The sequence below is a fragment of the Spermophilus citellus genome, assembly GCF_964194105.1.
Source record: "Spermophilus citellus genome assembly, chromosome: 15".
NCBI lineage: Eukaryota > Metazoa > Chordata > Mammalia > Rodentia > Sciuridae > Spermophilus > Spermophilus citellus.
Genome location: NC_138195.1, coordinates 61,365,521 through 61,385,602, shown reverse-complemented (window position 1 = coordinate 61,385,602; position 20,082 = coordinate 61,365,521). Strand labels below are relative to the sequence as shown.

Genomic DNA, 20,082 nt, shown 5'->3' with positions numbered 1-20,082 from the left:
GTGAGCAGGACAGAAGGCATAGTAGCTAAGAGATAGGGGTTCTTTCAGCAGGGTCAGGAGGCTGAGGCTAGGAACACAGCCCTAGGCTTGTACCTACTAGATCCAGCTCCTAAGCACAAGGTGTAGGGTGGTAAGTTGAGGCCCATACAGGTGTGGAGTTAGGGGAACATGGCTCTATACCAGGGGAAAAGGACTCTTTCTCTGCCATTAGCTAACAGTTCTTCATGACTCATGCCACTTCTGTGAGTATGGGTGGGAGGAAGCAAGGTTTCCAGTTTCTGCACATATAGATTATAGTAATATACCTTCCTAGTCTGAAGGTGGGGGACACTTCTCATTAGTAGTCATTGTTTTTTTTTTTTCAAGTAGGGCAAGTGCTATAGTATTTTGCAAAGATTTTTGAGAGCAAAGCCAGTTTTGGCAAGAGTTATATTGTCAAAGACAATTTCTAACTGGGTTATTTGCCGTTGATTTGCAAATATATTAAGGGATTGGCAACTTGTGGAAGTTATAAAATTTATGAAAAGAGGCACAGCACTTTTTCTTTCCATTTGGAGATGTTCATAAACCCTTATAAGCCACAAATAATTCAGATTACTGACTTCTGTAAAATATTAAATCCACCCACCACCAAATGAAAACTCACAGTTCTGCTAAAACATTTTTCTGTCTCTCTCTCTCTCTTTCTTTCTCTTTTATAGACAAAAGTCTGAACTGTAGGAAAAAAGGTCATGAGTCATGATCCAAGGTGGAATAATGGAGATGAAATAAACAAGGCAAAACGGGCGGAAACAGAATGAAATCATTTACCAAGACTGCAAAATGGAATGTGGCTTCTATCCTTTCTTGATCTAAAATGTGACCAACAGTGATCTGTTGTACAAAGTATTTTACCGGGGAGATGATGACCTCTCCTTTTTTTCTGTGGATCAGTGCTATTTTGTGTGCAAATGAAAATAATTCTCAGTGTAAGATAGTCAGATCATCTCAGCAGTGAGCACACTAACAGAACTGAGTTCCAGAAGGAAGCAGTTTCTGGTGCTTTGCATACATCCATATCCATGCAAGCTGGAACAAGTTCCAATGCACACTTCCCATGCTTCTGAATCTAGGCATTGTGGTGAATATTCAGGAGTCATTCATGAGGCAGAATGTATTTTATTGTATGACAGAGGGTGTCTTTCCAAGCAAACTGTGGTAAGCATAGTGTTGAATATGTTGCACGTCGTGTTAGAAAACAGAATCCAGTCATCAGCTAATACAAACGATTTCGCAGAGCAGTGTTTGTTTCAAGCTTCTGTCAAATAGTATGGCTTTTCTGCAGGGTCCCTGTGATTTCTCACCAATGTACTTTCTTTGTGAACTTCCTTACTGTTATGGTGTAACTCAGGAAAAGATGGATGGAGAGAGGAATAAAATCTGAAAAGACTTTTCTTGGATTCACACATTTGAGGGGTCCTGAGAGATGAGGGGATTCCTTTTGTGAGGATTACCTGAATGAAGAGAGAGGGCTAGCTAACTGCATTGTATATTAACATGATTATTGGCATGTTGTTTACTATCATATTATACAAGGGTGCATTGAGCCCACGGGGCTGGTCCCTATACTGTATGTTATAAGGAAGACGTGGGCAAAATAGGTTTACACAGAGGGTGGTGGCACTTCTGGAGACAGAGCGTAAATATGCACATTCAACTGAGTTATGTGAATTGGAGGTCACCTGCACCCCTGTTGACGGATGCTCCAGAACACCACCCTGTTTCATCTATATAGAGTTTGTTTCCTTGTTCTCTGTATCTTAAATCAAATGTGTGCCTGAGTAATTCTGTCCACTAACCCCCTCCCCCAAATAAAAAATGGTGTTGTTAAAGGCAGATAAGAAAACAGAAACGGTCCCATTGTGGATAGTATTTTTGTAAGAAATGGAACTATGTAGTAAGTCTAAGCTAAGAAAACAGAAAGGCAGGTCGGTCAGAGGAGAGCACCTGTAACTATAAGGAGAGAAAAAAAAAGAATGCAGATCTTCGTTTGATAAAAGAGAACTGAAAGAGAATATTATTTTCCTACAATGAAGGAAGCTGTCCTCTCACAGGAAAAAGTGGAATTCCGGTGTGGATTATGGACTTTTTTCGATGGACATTGACATTGCTTCTTAACAGAGACAGAGAAGGGCTGCCTTTTGCAAGGGGGAGGTGGGCACTGTCCTTTCAGACAAAGCTTGTACAAATTCCTGAACCACAGATTTGCTAAAGTGACATATATACTTATATTAATAATTTAAATGATTAACTATGGTCTGATACATGTTGTTAAAGTTGAAAATGTTTTATTATCTTACATCAAATAAAAGTTATTTATAGCCCAAATAAACCGATTTAAGTGCTGGTTTTTAATAAAAGGTGTGACATCATACACGCTGCTATACGAAGGATGGCAGAAGGGCCAACTATAAGTGTTTGCTAAAATCCTAACAGGTGGCTAAGAGTTCTGTACTAAATTCCATTTCAACACAAGGACACATCCATTTAATGACATCTTGTTTTTAAACTGTGACCGTTCATTTCTTGATTTGACCAGTGAGCATTTACTGGGCTCCTGCTGTATTCAACACTGTAAGCATGGAGGGAACAAAGATGGCTACAGCATAGTCCTTTTAATAAGTTTGCCATCAGGTGGAAAACAGGCACATCTCAGATTGTCACAACATAGAGTAAGTGCTCTAGCAAGTTGTAGGGAGTGACATATTTCTTCCCTGTAGTATAAAAACAGAGCCTACTTGGTGGGATTGATTTATGTTTATAAGTGTATTTCTTTCCCATTTCTTAGAACCTTAGGTAGTCAAACTCTAATTCAACCTAATTTGAATTTTCAAGTATTGAACTATCTGCTTCATTCTGGCTACAGGGGCTGTACTTCATTTAGACACTGTGCTCTAAGTGCTTGGCAGCACTTAATGAAAAGAAAGGGTAGCAACTGGAAGGGAATGAGAAAAATATCCAATAATTAATACAACTCTACGTGTGGCATCATTTGTCTGTGCCAGAGGTGCAGCTTTTATTTTAACTAAGAATCAAGATAAATCACTGAAGTAAACAATTTATATATATATTTGTGAATGCTGAAGCACAAATGACTGTTAGGGCTAATCTCTTATCTCACCCTACGGTGTCAGCAGCTGTCATCTTCTGGCAAGGCTGAGTACTGGAAACCATGCTTAGGAAGTGAAGAACTTATGAAAGTAACTGAATCATTGTTGCCTTAGTGTTTGGTTTTTATTCTGTAAATATGAAATAGGTGCCACTCACAGTTCCTGAGTTTCCTCTAAACGGTTTCAAAACTCTCTAAGCATTTACATATACAATACATATACAAGCATCTCACCCTTTGCGTGAGATGCTTGTATATGTATTTGATGGATATATTTTCATACAGTTTTATTAGATTCATTGATTGCAGACATGGAATCAACAATATGACTTAAAGATGCAGGCTATTTTTCAAAGAGTTTATGCTAGTCTAATAATTGTCTGAATTGCCATCTGGAGATGGTGCAAATTTTCCTTTCAGCATTTTAATTACCAACCAAATGCCAGTTTAATGGATATAAATGTTTACAAATGTTGAATTATTTTAAGCAATCCATGCTCCTTCCCATCTCAGGACCTTCACATATGCTTTCCCCCTCTGTCTGGGATAGTCATTTTATAGGTGTCCTCTTCATTGTTTGGTAATTCTTCAAGGGCAGGTATCCTGTTTTCCTTAGCAATATGCCCATTTACCTAGCACCATGCTGGAGACATGTATATGGTAGGCATGGATTAGTGTTTTTTTATGGGAAGGAAGGAGGGAGAGATGGAAGGAAGCAAAGAAGAAAGGAAGGAAGGACAGGAGGTGACTTGGCATTGATTTTCATTTTCATATGAGGAACTGAAGAAACTTGGCATGATCAGGTGGCATTCCAAGTAAGCAGCAGAGCAGGAACTATAATTGAGCTCTTCCATGTGCACCTTAGGGCAAGCTGTCCACTATATGGATGCTTCTTTTGCACAAGTCACTTATATCAAGAGAGTGACCTTTTCTTCATTTTCTGCACTAGTGGAGCAGAGCCGTGTATGTTCTATGGTCCATATGTTGAAACTTGTTTATCTTCAACTAGCCAGATGGTCCTTAACACTACACAAAGAAGCCATTTGGAGACTTTCAGAGGGTCAGCACATTTTGAAAACACCAACTGGAACGCATATTGTGATGTCATTACTTATTCTAAGCATACGTGAGGAACACCTTGTTAGATGTTATATGTAAATGTGCAGATTTTGAGAACCAACTCAGAAGATGTAGCTCCCAGAGACAGAAGGTTATTCAATGGAATGGAACTTCAAACTTGCTTACACTTGTCTACACTTTCTCTGGAGAAGAAAAATAAGTTATTAACATAAAAGACTTTGATTTTTAAGTTCCTAGTGCACTAAAGCCTGCTTATGTAGTACAAGTTAACAGAGTTATGATGTGATCATCAATAAAAATGTAAAAGCAACATGTACCATGGCTAATGTGAAAGAGATGGTGAGAGAAGTTGACAAGTAGCAAAAGTAGATTTGCACATTAGTCATGTTAAGTTTTCCTCACTTTATATAAAACAAAGTGAAGAAATTATACCCATATTAGTGGAAGGCAGGAATGGTAGTCTGAAGCAGCAGATGGTAAGAAATATGCAGTTTATCTTTGATATGTATTATGTAATATTTTGGGTACCAAATTACCTTTCTTAATTACATCATGATTAGGCTATTATTAAAGTACTTTTTATTCTTTAAATCCACAAAGTCTCATAGTAGGAGCAGTGGTTCAGAGCTATGAAGAGAGGCAGTAGAAATTCACCTGTAGATATAGAACTTTGTCACGGATTATTCACAAAGTGAATAGCACACTTGTAGATAAATGAGATAGAAATCTATCCACAGAGAATCACAGAGCTAGAGACTCTCATCGATGATCCAGTCTGACCCTCTACTGTTTTGCAGATGATAATATGTTCAAGCAGAGCTGTGATTTTTTTTTCTGAATTCATTTAAAGGAGAATTGTGTATAGCATTGCTCCACAGTATATCTTTGATGAAGTAATCAATTTTTAAAATCTTTCACATAGCTGTGTATTTGAAAAATACAAAAAAATGAAGTAAAAAAACATATAACATAGAAATCTCATTTTTTCTTTTTAAGTTTAGACATAAAATTACATTTCAATAAATATGATCTGAGCAAATGTAACATGGAGAAAAAGAAAAAAAAAACAAATATTGACCATTGTTCACCAAAAATGAGCAGTTTCTGAATTAGGAGAAATCTCACAATTATTCTGGGAAGAAATTACCAAGCATAATCATTGCCTGTACAGAATGCCAAATTTTCAAGGCTCTTTTCTAGCATACTGTGACAAGGGTAACGATGTCCTAACTGGAAATGCAAGGACCTGGGAGGAATAGCTCACTTCTAAGAACTAGCAGAGTAGTTCTCTGTACCAGAGCAACGATAGTACAGAGAAGCTACCTACTTCGGTCTGTGCTGTGAAAATCGTGAATCAGCCTGCAAGAAATTGCAACTTTCCTTTTTGGCTATCTTCAGTTACACTGAATCCACAACACTTACCTGAAAACACTGAAAAGTACTTAATTTTTAGAATGATAATTAAAGTGTTCTTAAGGCAAAGAAAGACTTAAATTTCAATAGTGTCACCAAGAGATTTTGAATGCAAAGGTTGTTATTAGAAAAATAACCAGCAAGTGAACACCAGGCCTTATATCTTAAACCCAGTGTTTCCCAGACTTCACTCTGAATAAGAATTATATAGGAAACTTGTTAAAGGTAAAGGTTTCTAGGCCCCATTTCAAGAGATTCTCATTTGCTATGTCCTGGGGTGGGATGTGCAGTGAAGAGGGCTTCTAACCAGCCTATCAGTGATTCTGGTGCAGATGGTTTCTGGGTTTCAAATATTGTGAACTGCTGTTTCCAAACATCATGAAAACTTGAATTATGTACCCCATTGTGTGTGCTATTAGTGTGGAAAAGCATGATCAATAGGAAATAATATGCAAATCATTTGTATATGGTTATAGTATCTTTGCCAAAAAAAATACACAGCCTCCCACAAGCTCTTTTACATTAGTACTCAGTTTCTAAATTTTGGTACCAAAAGTTCAGGAAGTTTGAGGAGGAAAATAATCCGCAGATCTCCTTGGGTAGCTTATAAATATGATATTTAAAGGCATATATATATATATATATATATATATATATATATATATATATATACAATTATATTTAAGTGATTTCTACTGTTATGGTATCTTTCTAACTTGGACTTGAGGTCTTTGAGAGTAGCTATAAACCAGGATTGCCAGCCACTTTTTAGGAAAACCCTGATGGGGGGCAGGTAGTTATATTCAGGTGTATCTATCAGGTGAAAGCCAATGAGGAAGTGAAACCCAAATTAGTACCTCACAGGTCCCAGAGAGGTTAGGAGTATTGATAGGAGACAATGAGAAACTTGGAGGTAACAGGGAACTCAACCACTGGTTGGGGATATAGACAGGACTTGTGGGGCTACCTTAACTTGTGGAGTTAAGGTCAGTGGGAGGGATCTTTTAGGCTATCTCGAGATGGCTGTGGATAGGCTGGCTTAAAGTCATGACTTACATGACTCTAGAGTTAACCACTGGATTGATGTGGCCAACAGCTGTGGAATGTGTTGGGTCTGGGATCAGTGAGTTGAATAAGTGGGCTAATATATCAAAAACAACCACATGGAAAGGAGAAGTTTTAATTAGGGTAAAGGTGACACGGTACCTTTGAGGTTCAGATAACTTATGTCAGTCCCCAAAATGGGTGTCAGGGTAGCAATTATATTAAATTCACAAGTGCAGAGCTGAAAAATCCCCACATTATTGAGTGACTCCTCGCAGTAACTAATTAATATTGGCAATAATAATAACTCTAATGGGGTCACATTAAAATCCATGTATCACATTTCTGTTCCCATGGCAAAGCAGATGACAATATGTTTGTCATCAAAACAAAGATTAGATCTTTGTATGACATATATTGAATATTAGTCAATATTAACCATTGAGTATGAGATATTGACATTGGCCAAGTTCATATTTTCATGATTATTCATGATATGTATGTGTGTATATAATTTGTATGAATATTTTATTGGCAATGATAAATAGCAGCTCACATGTATTATTTATTACTCATCAGTTATTCCAGTAATCTTCACAAGTTATTGTCATTTAACCCCCATCACAATTTTCCATACATTTGCTTGTAAGTAGAAAAATTGACTTCTCAGCTGATATACTTTTCATTGCCTCCTCCCTTATATCCCACAAAATGCATCTTAATGGTTCCTGATTGATCTTGTGAACCTGGAAATTTGCAACTGTACTCTGAGGAGACCCACTTTTGGGCCTCCAAATATCTTCTCTCACACTAAGTACTGCAGAGCTCCCAAGTTCAAGGTGAAAGCGCAGATAATTCTGAAGGGAGCAAAGGAAATGTGATACATGGATTTTAAAGTGACTTCTCCACCCTCAACTTTGGTTTCTCCATCTTCAAATACCTGGTTCCTGATATTTTCTCCTGATCTATTGCAGCCTGCTTGTGATGGTTAATTTTATGTGTCAACTTGAGTAGACCATAGAGTACCCTAATTTTGGTATAAGCATTATTTCTGTGTGTGTCTGTGAGGACGTTTCCAGATAAAGTTAGCATTTGAATCCCCACATGGATGGTAGCATCCAATTCCTTGAGAGGCTGAATAGATTGAAAAGGTAGAGGAAGAGAGAATTCACTCTTTGCCTGATAGCTTGAACTATGACATCAGCCTTTTTCTCTTGGATTGGATACCTCAGTCCTCTAGATTTTAGGCTTTTAGACTTCTACTGAACTATACCACCAGCTTTTCTGGGTCTGCAGGTTGCAGATGAGAGATCATTGAACTTTTCAGCCTCCATAATAGTGTGATTTAATTCCTCATAATAAGTCTCTCCAGGGCTGGGATTGTGGCTCAGCGGTACAGTGCTCATCTAACACATACAAGGCCCTGGGTTCGATCCTCAGCACCACATGAAAATAAATAAACAAAATAAAGGTATCATGCCCAACTACTTACAAAAAATAAATATACAAAATGTCCCTGCATTGCTCCTCCATCTTCTCTCTCTCTCTCTCTCTCTCTCTCTCTCTCTCTCTCTCTCTCGATCTCACTCTCGCTCTCGTTCTATCTCTGCCTGCCCCACTACTAGTAGATTGTCCTTTTGTTCTGCTTTTCTGGAGAACACTAATACAATGCCCTGTTATAATATATACCTTTCTATATTTTTCTCATTAAAACTGCTGGGTCCTGTGTTCCATTTATCACTTGAAGAAATACACTAATGGTCCATATCCTTTCCTTATAAAACACATAGTTACATTGAGGCAAGCAATTTTCTGGATCTATGTCTCAATCCCCCACAAATGTCGATGGAAATTTGAGACAGTGTGATGTGTTGGTGGCTGAGACAGTAACTAGACTCATCCTGTGTGTGCTTCTTCCTTCATTGACTAGGATTCTGTGAGTCTTTTGAGTTGTTTAGTTACTTGTCGACCTCCCAGGGGTCTCCAAAACTGAAAGCACGTTGTTATCCAAACCAATCTAAGGGCCAGGTCTCTGTCCTGCCAACAAGACAGCAGAGAACTGAGGGAGTTCCCTAGCTTTTTAAAACATAAATGAATGAGGGCAATTAGGTAACAGCTGAGATTAGTCAAGGCAATTTGGCCAGTTGCCCCCAGCTCCTGGTCTTTGTGGACATCTGCTTCTATGAGCCCAGCCCAAGGGACTAGTTCCAGAGAAGCATGCTTAGACTCATCACAATTTTCTATCAACTTCCTCATCACTGGTTTGTTTGAAATCTGACACTCTGTTTTGGAAGTTGAGATAAAATTAATACCTCAAACTATTTCTGGGTGCATGGATCAGCAATTGTTGCTTTTTCTCTTGGCTCTTAAGAATTTGATTGCAGCAAGCTTTTAAATATTGGCTTTTTCTCTGCAAAGAAATAACTGCTCTACCTAATTAAATCAATTAAAGCAAATTTTGGCCTAATTCCCATTCATCCATTTGTATAATTCAAAGCACAGATTTTTGGATGAAAACCATTTTTAAAACATTACAATGTGAATTCTAGTGAGGCATGGAATTTATAACAAAATTGTCTAGTAAAGACAGATAAAATGTTATTATTTTCATTTTCTCATAGCAAATATATATAAAGAAGAATGCAAAGGTATTTAATTTGTCTAACATTGGTAAAGACAATTCAGGAAAGTATATGCTTTTAAAAAGAGACTATAACCAGAATTTTAGAATGATCTTAGTAGACAAATTTGAACTTTTGAAAGAATAAGGCAGAGCTTTTAAATTTGATATTTCAAACAAATAGAAAAAGATGAAGTGTAATAAAATCAATTCAACCTTATGTTACCATTTTGTCATATTTACTTCAAAAATTTTTTTAAATATTTATTTTTTTAGTTATAGGTAGACATAATATCTTTATTTTATTTTTTTATGTGGTGCTGAGGATTGAACCCGGTGCCTCATGCATGGTAGGAGAATGCTCTACCTCTGAGCCACAACCCCAGCCCTCAAAATGTTTTTTTAGATTATAAGCATTTATTTTTTAATTTGTTCTAATTAGTTATACATGACAGTCAATCCATTTTGACACATTGTACACAAATAGAGCACAACTTCTCATTCCTCTGGCTGTACATGGTGCAGATTCACATGGGTTGTGTAATCATATAGATATATAGGTAATAATGTGTCTCATTCTACCATCCTTTCCACTCCCACGTCCCGTCCCATCCCCTCCCCTCACTCCCCTCTGCCTAACTAAAACGTCCTCCATTCTTCCCTACCTCTCACCCACATTATGGATCAGAAAACATTCGAACTTTGGTGTTTTGGGTATGATTTATTTCATTTAGCATGGTATTTTCTAGCGCCATCTGTTTATTGGCAAATGCCATAATTTCATTCTTCTTTAAGACTGAGTAATATTCCATTGTGTGTGTGTGTGTGTGTGTTTGTGTGTGTGTATATATATATATATATATATATATATATATATATATATATACATACATACATATACACCACATTTTTTTTATCAATTCAGCTGTTTGAAGACACCTAGGTTTTTCCATAGTTTAGCTATTGTAAATTGAGCTGCTATAAACATTGATGTGGCTGTGTCACTGTAGTATACTGATTTTAAGTCCGTTGGATATAAAGCAAGGAGTGAGATAGCTGGATCAAATGGTGGTTCGAGTCCAAGGTTTTTTGAGGAATGTCTATACTGTTTTCCATAGTGGTTGCTCCAATTGGCATTCCCACCAGCAATGCATGCGTGTGTACTTTTTTCCTCACATCCTTGTCAATATTTATTATTGCTTATATTCTTGGTAATTGCCCTTCTTATGGGAGTGAAAAGAAATCTTAGAGTAGTTTTGATTTGCATTTCTCTAATTGCTGGAGATGTTGAACATTTTTTATGTATTTGTGATTGTTTGTATTTCTTATTCTGTGAGGTCTCTGTTTTGCCCCTTAGCCCATTTATTGATTGGAATATTTATTTTTATGGTGTTAAATTTTGAGTTCTTTATATATTCCTAGAAATTAGTGTTTCTATCTGAGGTGCACGTGATAAAGATTTTCTCCCATTCTGTGGGATCTCTCTTTATGTTATTGAATGTTTCCTTTGCTGAGAAGAAGCTTTCTAGTTTGAATTCACTCCATTTATTGATTCTTGATTTTACTTCTTGTGCTTTAGGAGGCTTATTAAGGAAGTCATGGCCTAATTCAAAATGATGAATATTTGGGCCAACTTTTTCTTTCAAAAATGCAATTTTTTTTCCACATACACATCAGTCATAATGGTAGATATTAAGAATAGAAACAACAATAAGTATTGGCGAGGATGTGGGGGAAAAAGACACACTCATACATTGCTGGTGGGACTGCAAATTGGTGCAGCCAATCTGGAAAGCAGATTGGAGATTCCTTATAAAACTGGGAATGGAACCACCATTTGAACCACCAGCTATCCCACTCCTCAGTCTGTACCAAAGAACTTAAAAACAGCATACTACAGGAACGTAGCCACATCAATGTTTATAGCAGCATAACTCATAATAGCTGAGTTGTGGAACCAAATTAGGTACCATTCAGTAGATAAATGGATAAAGAAAATGTGGTATATATACACAATGGAATATTATTATTCAGCATTAAGAGAATAAAATCATGGCATCTGCAGGCAAATGGATGGAGTTGAAGAATATAAAGCTAGTGAAGTTAGCCAATCCAAAAAAAAAATGCTGAAAATTTTCTCTAATATAAGGATGCTGATACATAATGGGTTTGGGAGGGGGAGCCTGGGAGGAATAGTCTAACTCTACATAGGGCAAATTGGAGAGAAGGGAAGGGAGAGGGTAAGGGAGGAGGAAAGATCATGGGATGAGGTGGACATCATTACCTCAAGTATATGTATGAAGTCACAAATGATGTCACTCCAATTTGTGTACAACCAGAGACATGAAAAATTGTGCTCTATATGTGAATATGAATTGTAATGAAACCTCTGTCATATAAACAAATTAGCAGTAAAAATCTATATAATGCTTTTGGTAGTATGACTATTTTGACAAAGTTAACGTTAATTCTGCCTAAGAGCACGGGAGTTCCTTCCATCTTCTAGGTTCTAGGAATACAAAATCGTATATTTTAAAAGCAAGATACATTAAATGTTGTATCTGAGGAAATTTTAATCTTTTTCAATGGGCAGATATTCTTTGGAATGGCATGTTTATGGTCTAAGGCAATTTGCTAGTAAGAAGTTACCAATTGGGCTCTATGCTAACAGCCGGCAGCAGGAGGAAAGAAAGGGGAGAAGTTAAGTTCTCCCCTTCCCAAGGGGTATTCCCCAAGGGGAAGGACCCCTTCCCAAGGGGTACCCCTTGGAGAACCCCTTGGGAAGGGGTCCTTCCCCTTGGGAACACGTTAACTTGCCCAGAACAGTGAGAGAAAAAGCTGCTTTTACGTGAACTTTTGTAGGCTGTAAACTTCTTCTTTTTTTTTTTTTTAAAGAGAGGGAGAATTTCAATATTTATTTTTTTAGTTTTTTTCGGCAGACACAACATCTTTGTTGGTATGTGGTGCTGAGGATCGAACCTGGGCCGCACGCATGCCAGGCGAGCGCGCTACCGCTTGAGCCACATCCCCAGCCCTAGGCTGTAAACCTCTGAAACCCTCCTCTTACATACTGGGTATAAAGTTCTGAAACTACCCGAACTTGGGGTTCACAGGATTGATTGATTACAGCAAAAGCTGTGTCCTCTGAACCTAGCTGCAGCCAAATAAAACTGTTCCGGTTGTCTCGGTGCCTTGCTTCCTCTCTGCCTACAATAACTCCATTGAACATGAGTATATCATGAAGCAGCAGGATGCTGCACCTGGCAGAAGGGCAACCTCAAAGATATTCTCTCAATAAACCTTTGCTTGAACTCTGAGATGTCTTTTGTCTACACTAACAGGTGGATCAAAGACATGGGCATTAGAACAGAGCGGAAATCAATGAAATTGAAACAAAAGATACTATTGAAAAAATTAACAAAACTAAAAGTTGGTTCTTCGAAAAAATAAATAGGATCGACAGACCTTTAGCCATGCTAACGAAGAGAAGAAGAGAGAGAACTCAAATTACTGACATACGGGATGAAAAAGGCAATATCACAACAGATGCTACAGAAATACAGAAGACAATTAGAAATTATTTTGAAAACCTATATTCCAATAAAATAGAAGATAGTGAAGACATCGATAAATTTCTTAAGTCATATGATTTGCCCAGACTGAGTCAGGAGGATACACACAATTTGAACAGACCAATATCAATGGATGAAATTGAAGAAGCCATCAAAAGACTACCAACCAAGAAAAGCCCAGGACCGGATGGGTATACAGCGGAGTTTTACAAAACCTTTAAAGAAGAATTAATACCAATACTTTTCAAGTTATTTCAGGAAATAGAAAAAGAGGGAGCTCTTCCAAATTCATTCTATGAGGCCAACATCACCCTGATTCCGAAACCAGACAAAGACACCTCAAAGAAAGAAAACTACAGACCAATATCTAATGAACCTAGATGCAAAAATCCTCAATAAAATTCTGGCGAATCGAATACAAAAACACATCAAAAAAATTGTGCACCATGATCAAGTAGGATTCATCCCTGGGATGCAAGGATGGTTCAACATACGGAAATCAATAAATGTTATTCACCACATCAATAGACTTAAAGATAAGAACCATATGATCATCTCGACAGATGCAGAGAAAGCATTCGACAAAGTACAGCATCCCTTTATGTTCAAAACATTAGAAAAACTAGGGATAACAGGAACTTACCTTGACATTGTAAAAGCTATCTATGCTAAGCCTCAGGCTAGCATCATTCTGAATGGACAAAAGTTGAAGGCATTCCCTCTAAAATCTGGAACAAGACAGGGATGCCCTCTATCACCACTTCTATTCAATATAGTTCTCGAAACACTGGCCAGAGCAATTAGACAGATGAAAGAAATTAAAGGCATAAAAATAGGAAAAGAAGAACTTAAATTATCACTATTTGCAGATGACATGATTCTATACCTAGAAGACACAAAAGGGTCTACAAAGAAACTACTAGAACTAATAAATAAATTCAGCAAAGTGGCAGGATATAAAATCAACAAGCATAAATCAAAGGCATTTCTGTATATCAGCGACAAAACTTCTGAAACGGAAATGAGGAAAAACACTCCATTCACAATATCCTCAAAAAAAAATAAAATACTTGGGAATCAACCTAACAAAAGAGGTGAAAGATTTATACAATGAAAACTACAGAACCCTAAAGAGAGAAGTAGAAGAAGATCTTAGAAGATGGAAAAATATACCCTGTTCATGGATAGGCAGAACTAACATCATCAAAATGGCGATATTACCAAAAGTTCTCTATAGGTTTAATGCAATGCCAATCAAAATCCCAATGGAATTTCTTGTAGAAATAGATAAAGCAATCATGAAATTCATATGGAAAAATAAAAGACCCAGAATAGCAAAAGCAATTCTAAGCAGGAAGTGTGAATCAGGCGGTATAGCGATACCAGATTTCAAACTATATTACAGAGCAATAGTGACAAAAACAGCATGGTACTGGTACAAAAACAGGCGGGTGGACCAATGGTATAGAATAGAGGACACAGAGACTAATCCACAAAGTTACAACTATCTTATATTTGATAAAGGGGCTAAAAGCATGCAATGGAGGAAGGATAGCATCTTCAACAAATGGTGCTGGGAAAATTGGAAATCCATATGCAACAAAATGAAACTGAATCCCTTTCTCTCGCCATGCACAAAAGTTAACTCAAAATGGATCAAGGAGCTTGATATCAAATCAGAGACTCTGCGTCTGATAGAAGAAAAAGTTGGCTCCGATCTACATATTGTGGGGTTGGGCTCCAAATTCCTTAATAGGACACCCATAGCACAAGAGTTAATAGCAAGAATCAACAAATGGGACTTACTCAAACTAAAAAGTTTTTTCTCAGCAAGAGAAACAATAAGAGAGGTAAATAGGGAGCCTACATCATGGGAACAAATTTTTACTCCTCACACTTCAGATAGAGCCCTAATATCCAGAGTATACAAAGAACTCAAAAAATTAGACAATAAGATAACAAATAACCCAATCAACAAATGGGCCAAGGACCTGAACAGACACTTCTTAGAGGAGGATATACAATCAATCAACAAGTACATGAAAAAATGCTCACCATCTCTAGCAGTCAGAGAAATGCAAATCAAAACCACCCTAAGATACCATCTCACTCCAGTAAGATTGGCAGCCACTATGAAGTCAAACAACAACAAGTGCTGGCGAGGATGTGGAGAAAAGGGTACACTTGTACATTGCTGGTGGGACTGCAAATTGGTGCGGCCAATTTGGAAAGCAGTATGGAGATTCCTGGGAAAGCTTGGAATGGAACCACCATTTGACCCTGCTATTGCCCTTCTCAGACTATTCCCTGAAGACCTTAAAAGAGCATGCTACAGGGATACTGCCACATCGATGTTCATAGCAGCACAATTCACAATAGCTAGACTGTGGAACCAACCCAGATGCCCTTCAATATATGAATGGATAAAAAAAATGTGGCATCTATACACAATGGAGTACTATGCAGCAATAAAAATGACAAAATCATAGAATTTTCAGGGAAATGGATGGCACTAGAGAAGATTATGCTTAGTGAAGCTAGCCAATCCCTAAAAAACAAATACCAAATGTCTTCTTTGATATAATGAGAGCAACTATGGACAGAGCAGGGAGGAAGAGCAGGAAGAAAAGAGTAACATTAAACAGAGACATTAGATGGTAGGGAAAGGGAGAGAAAAGGGAAATTGCATGGAAATGAAGGGAGACCCTCATTGCTATACAAAATTACATATAAGAGGCTGTAAGGGGAATGGGAAAATAAACAAGGAGAGAAATGAATTATAGTAGATGCGGTAGAGAGAGAAGATGGGAGGGGAGGGGAGGGGGGATAGTAGGGGATAGGAAAGGTAGCAGAATACAACAATTACTAATAGGGCATTATGTAAAATTGTGGATGTGTAACCGACGTGATTCTGCAATCTGCATTTGGGGTAAAATTGGGGGTTCATAACCCACTTCAATCTAATGTATGAAATATGATATGTCAAGAGCTTTGTAATGTTGTGAACAACCAATAAAAAAAATTAAATAAAAAACCAACAAACAAACAAAAAAAAAAAAGAAAAAAGAACAGAGACCTTGCGCCTACTAAAAGAAAAAGTAGGTCCATATCTCCCCCATGCGGGCTTAGGATCTAACTTCTATAACAAGACCCCTAAAGGGTAAGAAGTAATATTAAGAATCAATAAATGGGATGGATTCAAACTCTTTTCTACACGTTAACTACTACCCTTTGCTTTCTTGTCTGCTTTGGAAGTAGTTTAAAGAAGACCCTAGAATAATAATAAAAGAAAGGGGAGAAGAAGTTCTCCCTTTCGCAAGGGGTATCCTTAAGCGTTAACTTGCCCAGAACAGTAAAAGAAAAAGCTGCTTTTACCGTGCACTTTTGTTTATTTATAACACACTTGACTTTGCCTGCATTCACTGCGCATTGCCGGTTTCGTACACTGCGCGTTGCTGGCTATTACCTAATGGACAGACACCTGCTGGCTGCCTTGGCGAAGTGCAGAAAAGATGGCGCCGGACAGTGTTCTGCGTAGTGACGCGCAGCGGCGGGCGCAGCATCCGTCTTATAAGAAAGCTAAGTAAAGGTCGAATACTGGATTATATGGAGAGTATCTTCATTTATAATATTCATTTCAAGATATTCCTCAGTGCCACCCGAAATGTGGATGCTCATAGTCTAGCTCTTGGACCGACTGCCGTGGATGTGCATCCTGATCGCTGGTGCTGTGGTGGGTTACCTTTCTTTATTTTATTCTATCAGTCCTTCTGTGTACCTAGGCCATTCTGAGAGTCCAGTATTAAATTCCAGTAAGATTAAAAAAAAAAAATGACCTCAAAGAGAAGCTGTTTGTCATCTTTCCTGGTCCTGCGTTGGGGGCAGTTTGGAAAATGACCTTCTGTATTCTGGCTTCTCAACCTCTCCTTGTGATTCTATATCTATAAAGCTATATATATATATATATATTTTTTTTTAATGCTGCTATTATACCATTTAATGATGGATATTTGGTATTGTACGTCTAATTTAGGTTTTAAAAAGACAACAGTAGGCATATTTAAGCATATGTTTTCCCTATTGCAGTAGAGGGGAGAAATAAAGAACGTCCATGCATTTTTGCCCCTTTCAATGCTTTTTTCACTCAAAGTACTCAATACAATTTCACTCTATAGGTTCTTAATCAAGAAAACGGCAATCCTTAATGTTAGACGCTGCAATAGACATAATCAATTCACAGCAAACAATTCTAGATTAATTCTAAGCACTGCAAAATTATACACACTTAATCCTGACAGGCTAATGACATACATTCCCTCTGCATGCTAAGTTCAAAAATCTTAAACCTTAGGCTTTATGTCCAGTAGATGTACATTCACTCAGATCTCGGTGACCAGGTCTGGAACCTCTAGGATTATAGGTGTACACCACAGCACTTGACACTGATTCTTAATAATTTCAGAAATGTTCAGTGTTTTCCCCCTGACATTCACAGAAAAGTATAAATTATATAAAATTATACTAGCTGGAACAATAATTTTGAATCCTCCATTTTGTATTTCTCCTTTCATTTTCTTAATTAATTGCATTCATTTGGATGTAATGATTGTGATGTAATAATTGTGTAATTGTGATGTAATAATTGTGATGGTGCAAGACATCCTTATCTTATTTCTGACTTTAATGGAAAGACTTCCATTATTTCTTCACTAAATATAATTGTGGCCTTAGATTTGCAAAATGTATTTTTAAATAATATTTAGGCAGTATCCATCCAAACTTATATCACAATTTGTTTTCTTTAAATCAGGAATAGATTTCGAATTAATAAAATGTTGTTTGGGGCAGCTAGAGAGTATGTTTATTCACTTACTATTATAAAATTATACTTGAAGTCTAGAATGACAATATTTGACAAACTAATATTCTTTCAGCATGTCATTTAATTCTATTTCCTAATGTTTTCTCTAGGATATTTTTTGGGGGAGGTCAATATTCATAAGCCAGTTATTTATTTATTTATTTATTTATTTATTTATTATATAGATGATAATAGTGGAGAGCATTACACTTATACTTATCCATTCACAGTATAATTTTTTGTAACTCTGTATATAAAGTATGTTCACACCACATTATGCCATTATGCATGAGCTCTCATTTTTTTTGCATACAATTCTTAATACACCTTTATACCACCATTTATCATATCTCTGTTTGTATATAAGGTATGTTAACACCAAATTCACATCATAAGTGAGTTTTGTCAGTAGCTTTTCTTTATTTGCTTAATTGGATGTGGGAATTACGTTATTTGTAACACTTATTTAGAAATATCCCTTTATCTCAGGGGCTTAGCAAAATAATTTATATAAATAAATATTATTTGTTTATAAATTTTCTCATAAAATGGTTCTACCATGCCTTTTTGGGAGGTGGTATTTTAAAAGCACTTTCATATTTATTTATTTATTTATTTGACAGCAGAATGCATTACAATTCTACATATAGAGCACAATTTTTTCATATCTCTGGTTGTAGACAAAATGTATTCACACTAATTTGTGTCTTCATACCTGTGCTTCAGATAATAATGATCCTTACATTCCACCATCATTAATAAGCCCATGCCCCCTCCCTTCCCCTCCAACCACTCTGTCCTATCTAGAGTTTGTCTATTAGTCTCATTCTCTCTATCCCACTTTGCATCATTCTCCTTATATCAAAGAAAACATTCGGCATTTGGTTTTTGGGGATTGGCTAACTTCACGTAGTATTATCTTATTTATCTTCACTTAGTATTATTTCCATTTACTTGCAAATGCCATGATTTTATTATCTTTTATTGCTGAGTAATATTCCATGTTGTATATATGCCACATTTTTTTTCATTCTTCTATTAAAGAACATCTAGGCTGATTCCACAGTTTAGCCATTGTGAATTGTGCTGCTATAAACATTTATAAACTTAAAAAACAATGTTTTTAAGTCCTTTAAATGCTGTTTTTAAGTCCTTAGGGTATAGACCAAGGAGAGGGATAGCTGGGTCAAATTGTGGTTCCATTCCCAATTTTCCAAGAAATCTCCATTCTGCTTTCTATATATGCTGCACCAATTTGTAGTCCCAGCAGCAATGTACAAGTGTACTTTTTCCCCCACATCCTTGCCAACACTTTTTGTTGTTTGTCTTCATAATAGCTGCCATTCTGACTGGAGTGAGATGAAATCTTAGAGTAGTTTTGAATTACATTTCTCTAATTTGCTAGAGATGTTGGACATTTTTTCATGTATTTGTTGATTGATTGTATATCATCTTCTGAGAAGTGTCTGTTCAGGTCCTTGGCCCTTTTGTTGATTGGGTTATTTGTTTTTTCAGTGCTTAGCTTTTTGAGTTCTTTATATACCCTAGAGATTAGTGCTCTATATGATGTGTGAGGGGAAAATATTTGCTCCCAAAATGTAGGCTCTCTATTCATCTCACTGCTTTTTCAATTTCTATAAGGAATGTCACTGGGATTTGGATTGGAATTGCATTAAATCTGAATAGTGTTTTTGGTAGTATGGTCATTTTGACAATATTAATTCTGCCTATCCAAGAACAAGGCAGATCTTTCCATCTTCTAAGAGTACAACAAACAAACATAAAAATTATGAAAAAGAAAAAATGTAAAAATAGAAGATAAAAGAAGATACACCACAACTATAATATACTATTTAAACATCCCAGGCCTCTATAGCCTAATGCATGAAAAAGTATTTGGTTTCACAAATGTTGGGGATGAGAGGGCAGGAAAAGAGAACGAAAAGAAAAGAAAAAATCTCAGTGGAAAATTAAAGGATTGTTTCTGTTGGTTTTGTATTTTTCCTGCTTCCATTCTCATTCAGTAGAGATACTACGGGTTGTCTGTTGTTTGCTGGTATCTCCAACCTCAGGATGGTGAAGGTTATTAGGGTGGGAGGGTTGGTCTTGGGAGTGGAACTCCTGGAGGTAGGGTATAGCACTTTCTGGTCCCTGTTGGAAGACTACACCCCAAGAATCTCCTTTGGGGCCCACTCCTGTGATGTGGGTTTTATCTCTTTATATCTACTGAAGGCCTCACAATTCCTGGTCTCTAATTTAGTCTCTAAACTATCTCACTCACCCCATTCATTTCTACTTCCCAATCAGGAACCACTCTCTCCAGAGGTCTTGTAGGCTGTGTTCT

The 20,082-nt window shown here is 36.9% G+C and overlaps 1 protein-coding gene across 3 annotated transcripts in view; it reads left to right on the top strand.

Moving 5' to 3' along the window:
* Window positions 1–20,082, top strand: part of HTR7 (5-hydroxytryptamine receptor 7) — a 129,517-nt gene that overhangs the window by 55,106 nt on the left and 54,329 nt on the right. For 2 of the 3 annotated variants that reach the window (XM_081268208.1, XM_081268207.1), the window contains one exon: window positions 702–2,344. The exons of the other annotated variant lie outside the window; for it this stretch is intronic. In XM_081268208.1, coding sequence (XP_081124334.1) covers window positions 702–713 — 12 coding nt within the window. In that variant the 3' untranslated portion in view covers window positions 714–2,344. Of the gene's footprint in view, window positions 1–701; window positions 2,345–20,082 lie in introns of those variants that run through there. 3 annotated transcript variants of the gene reach the window in all.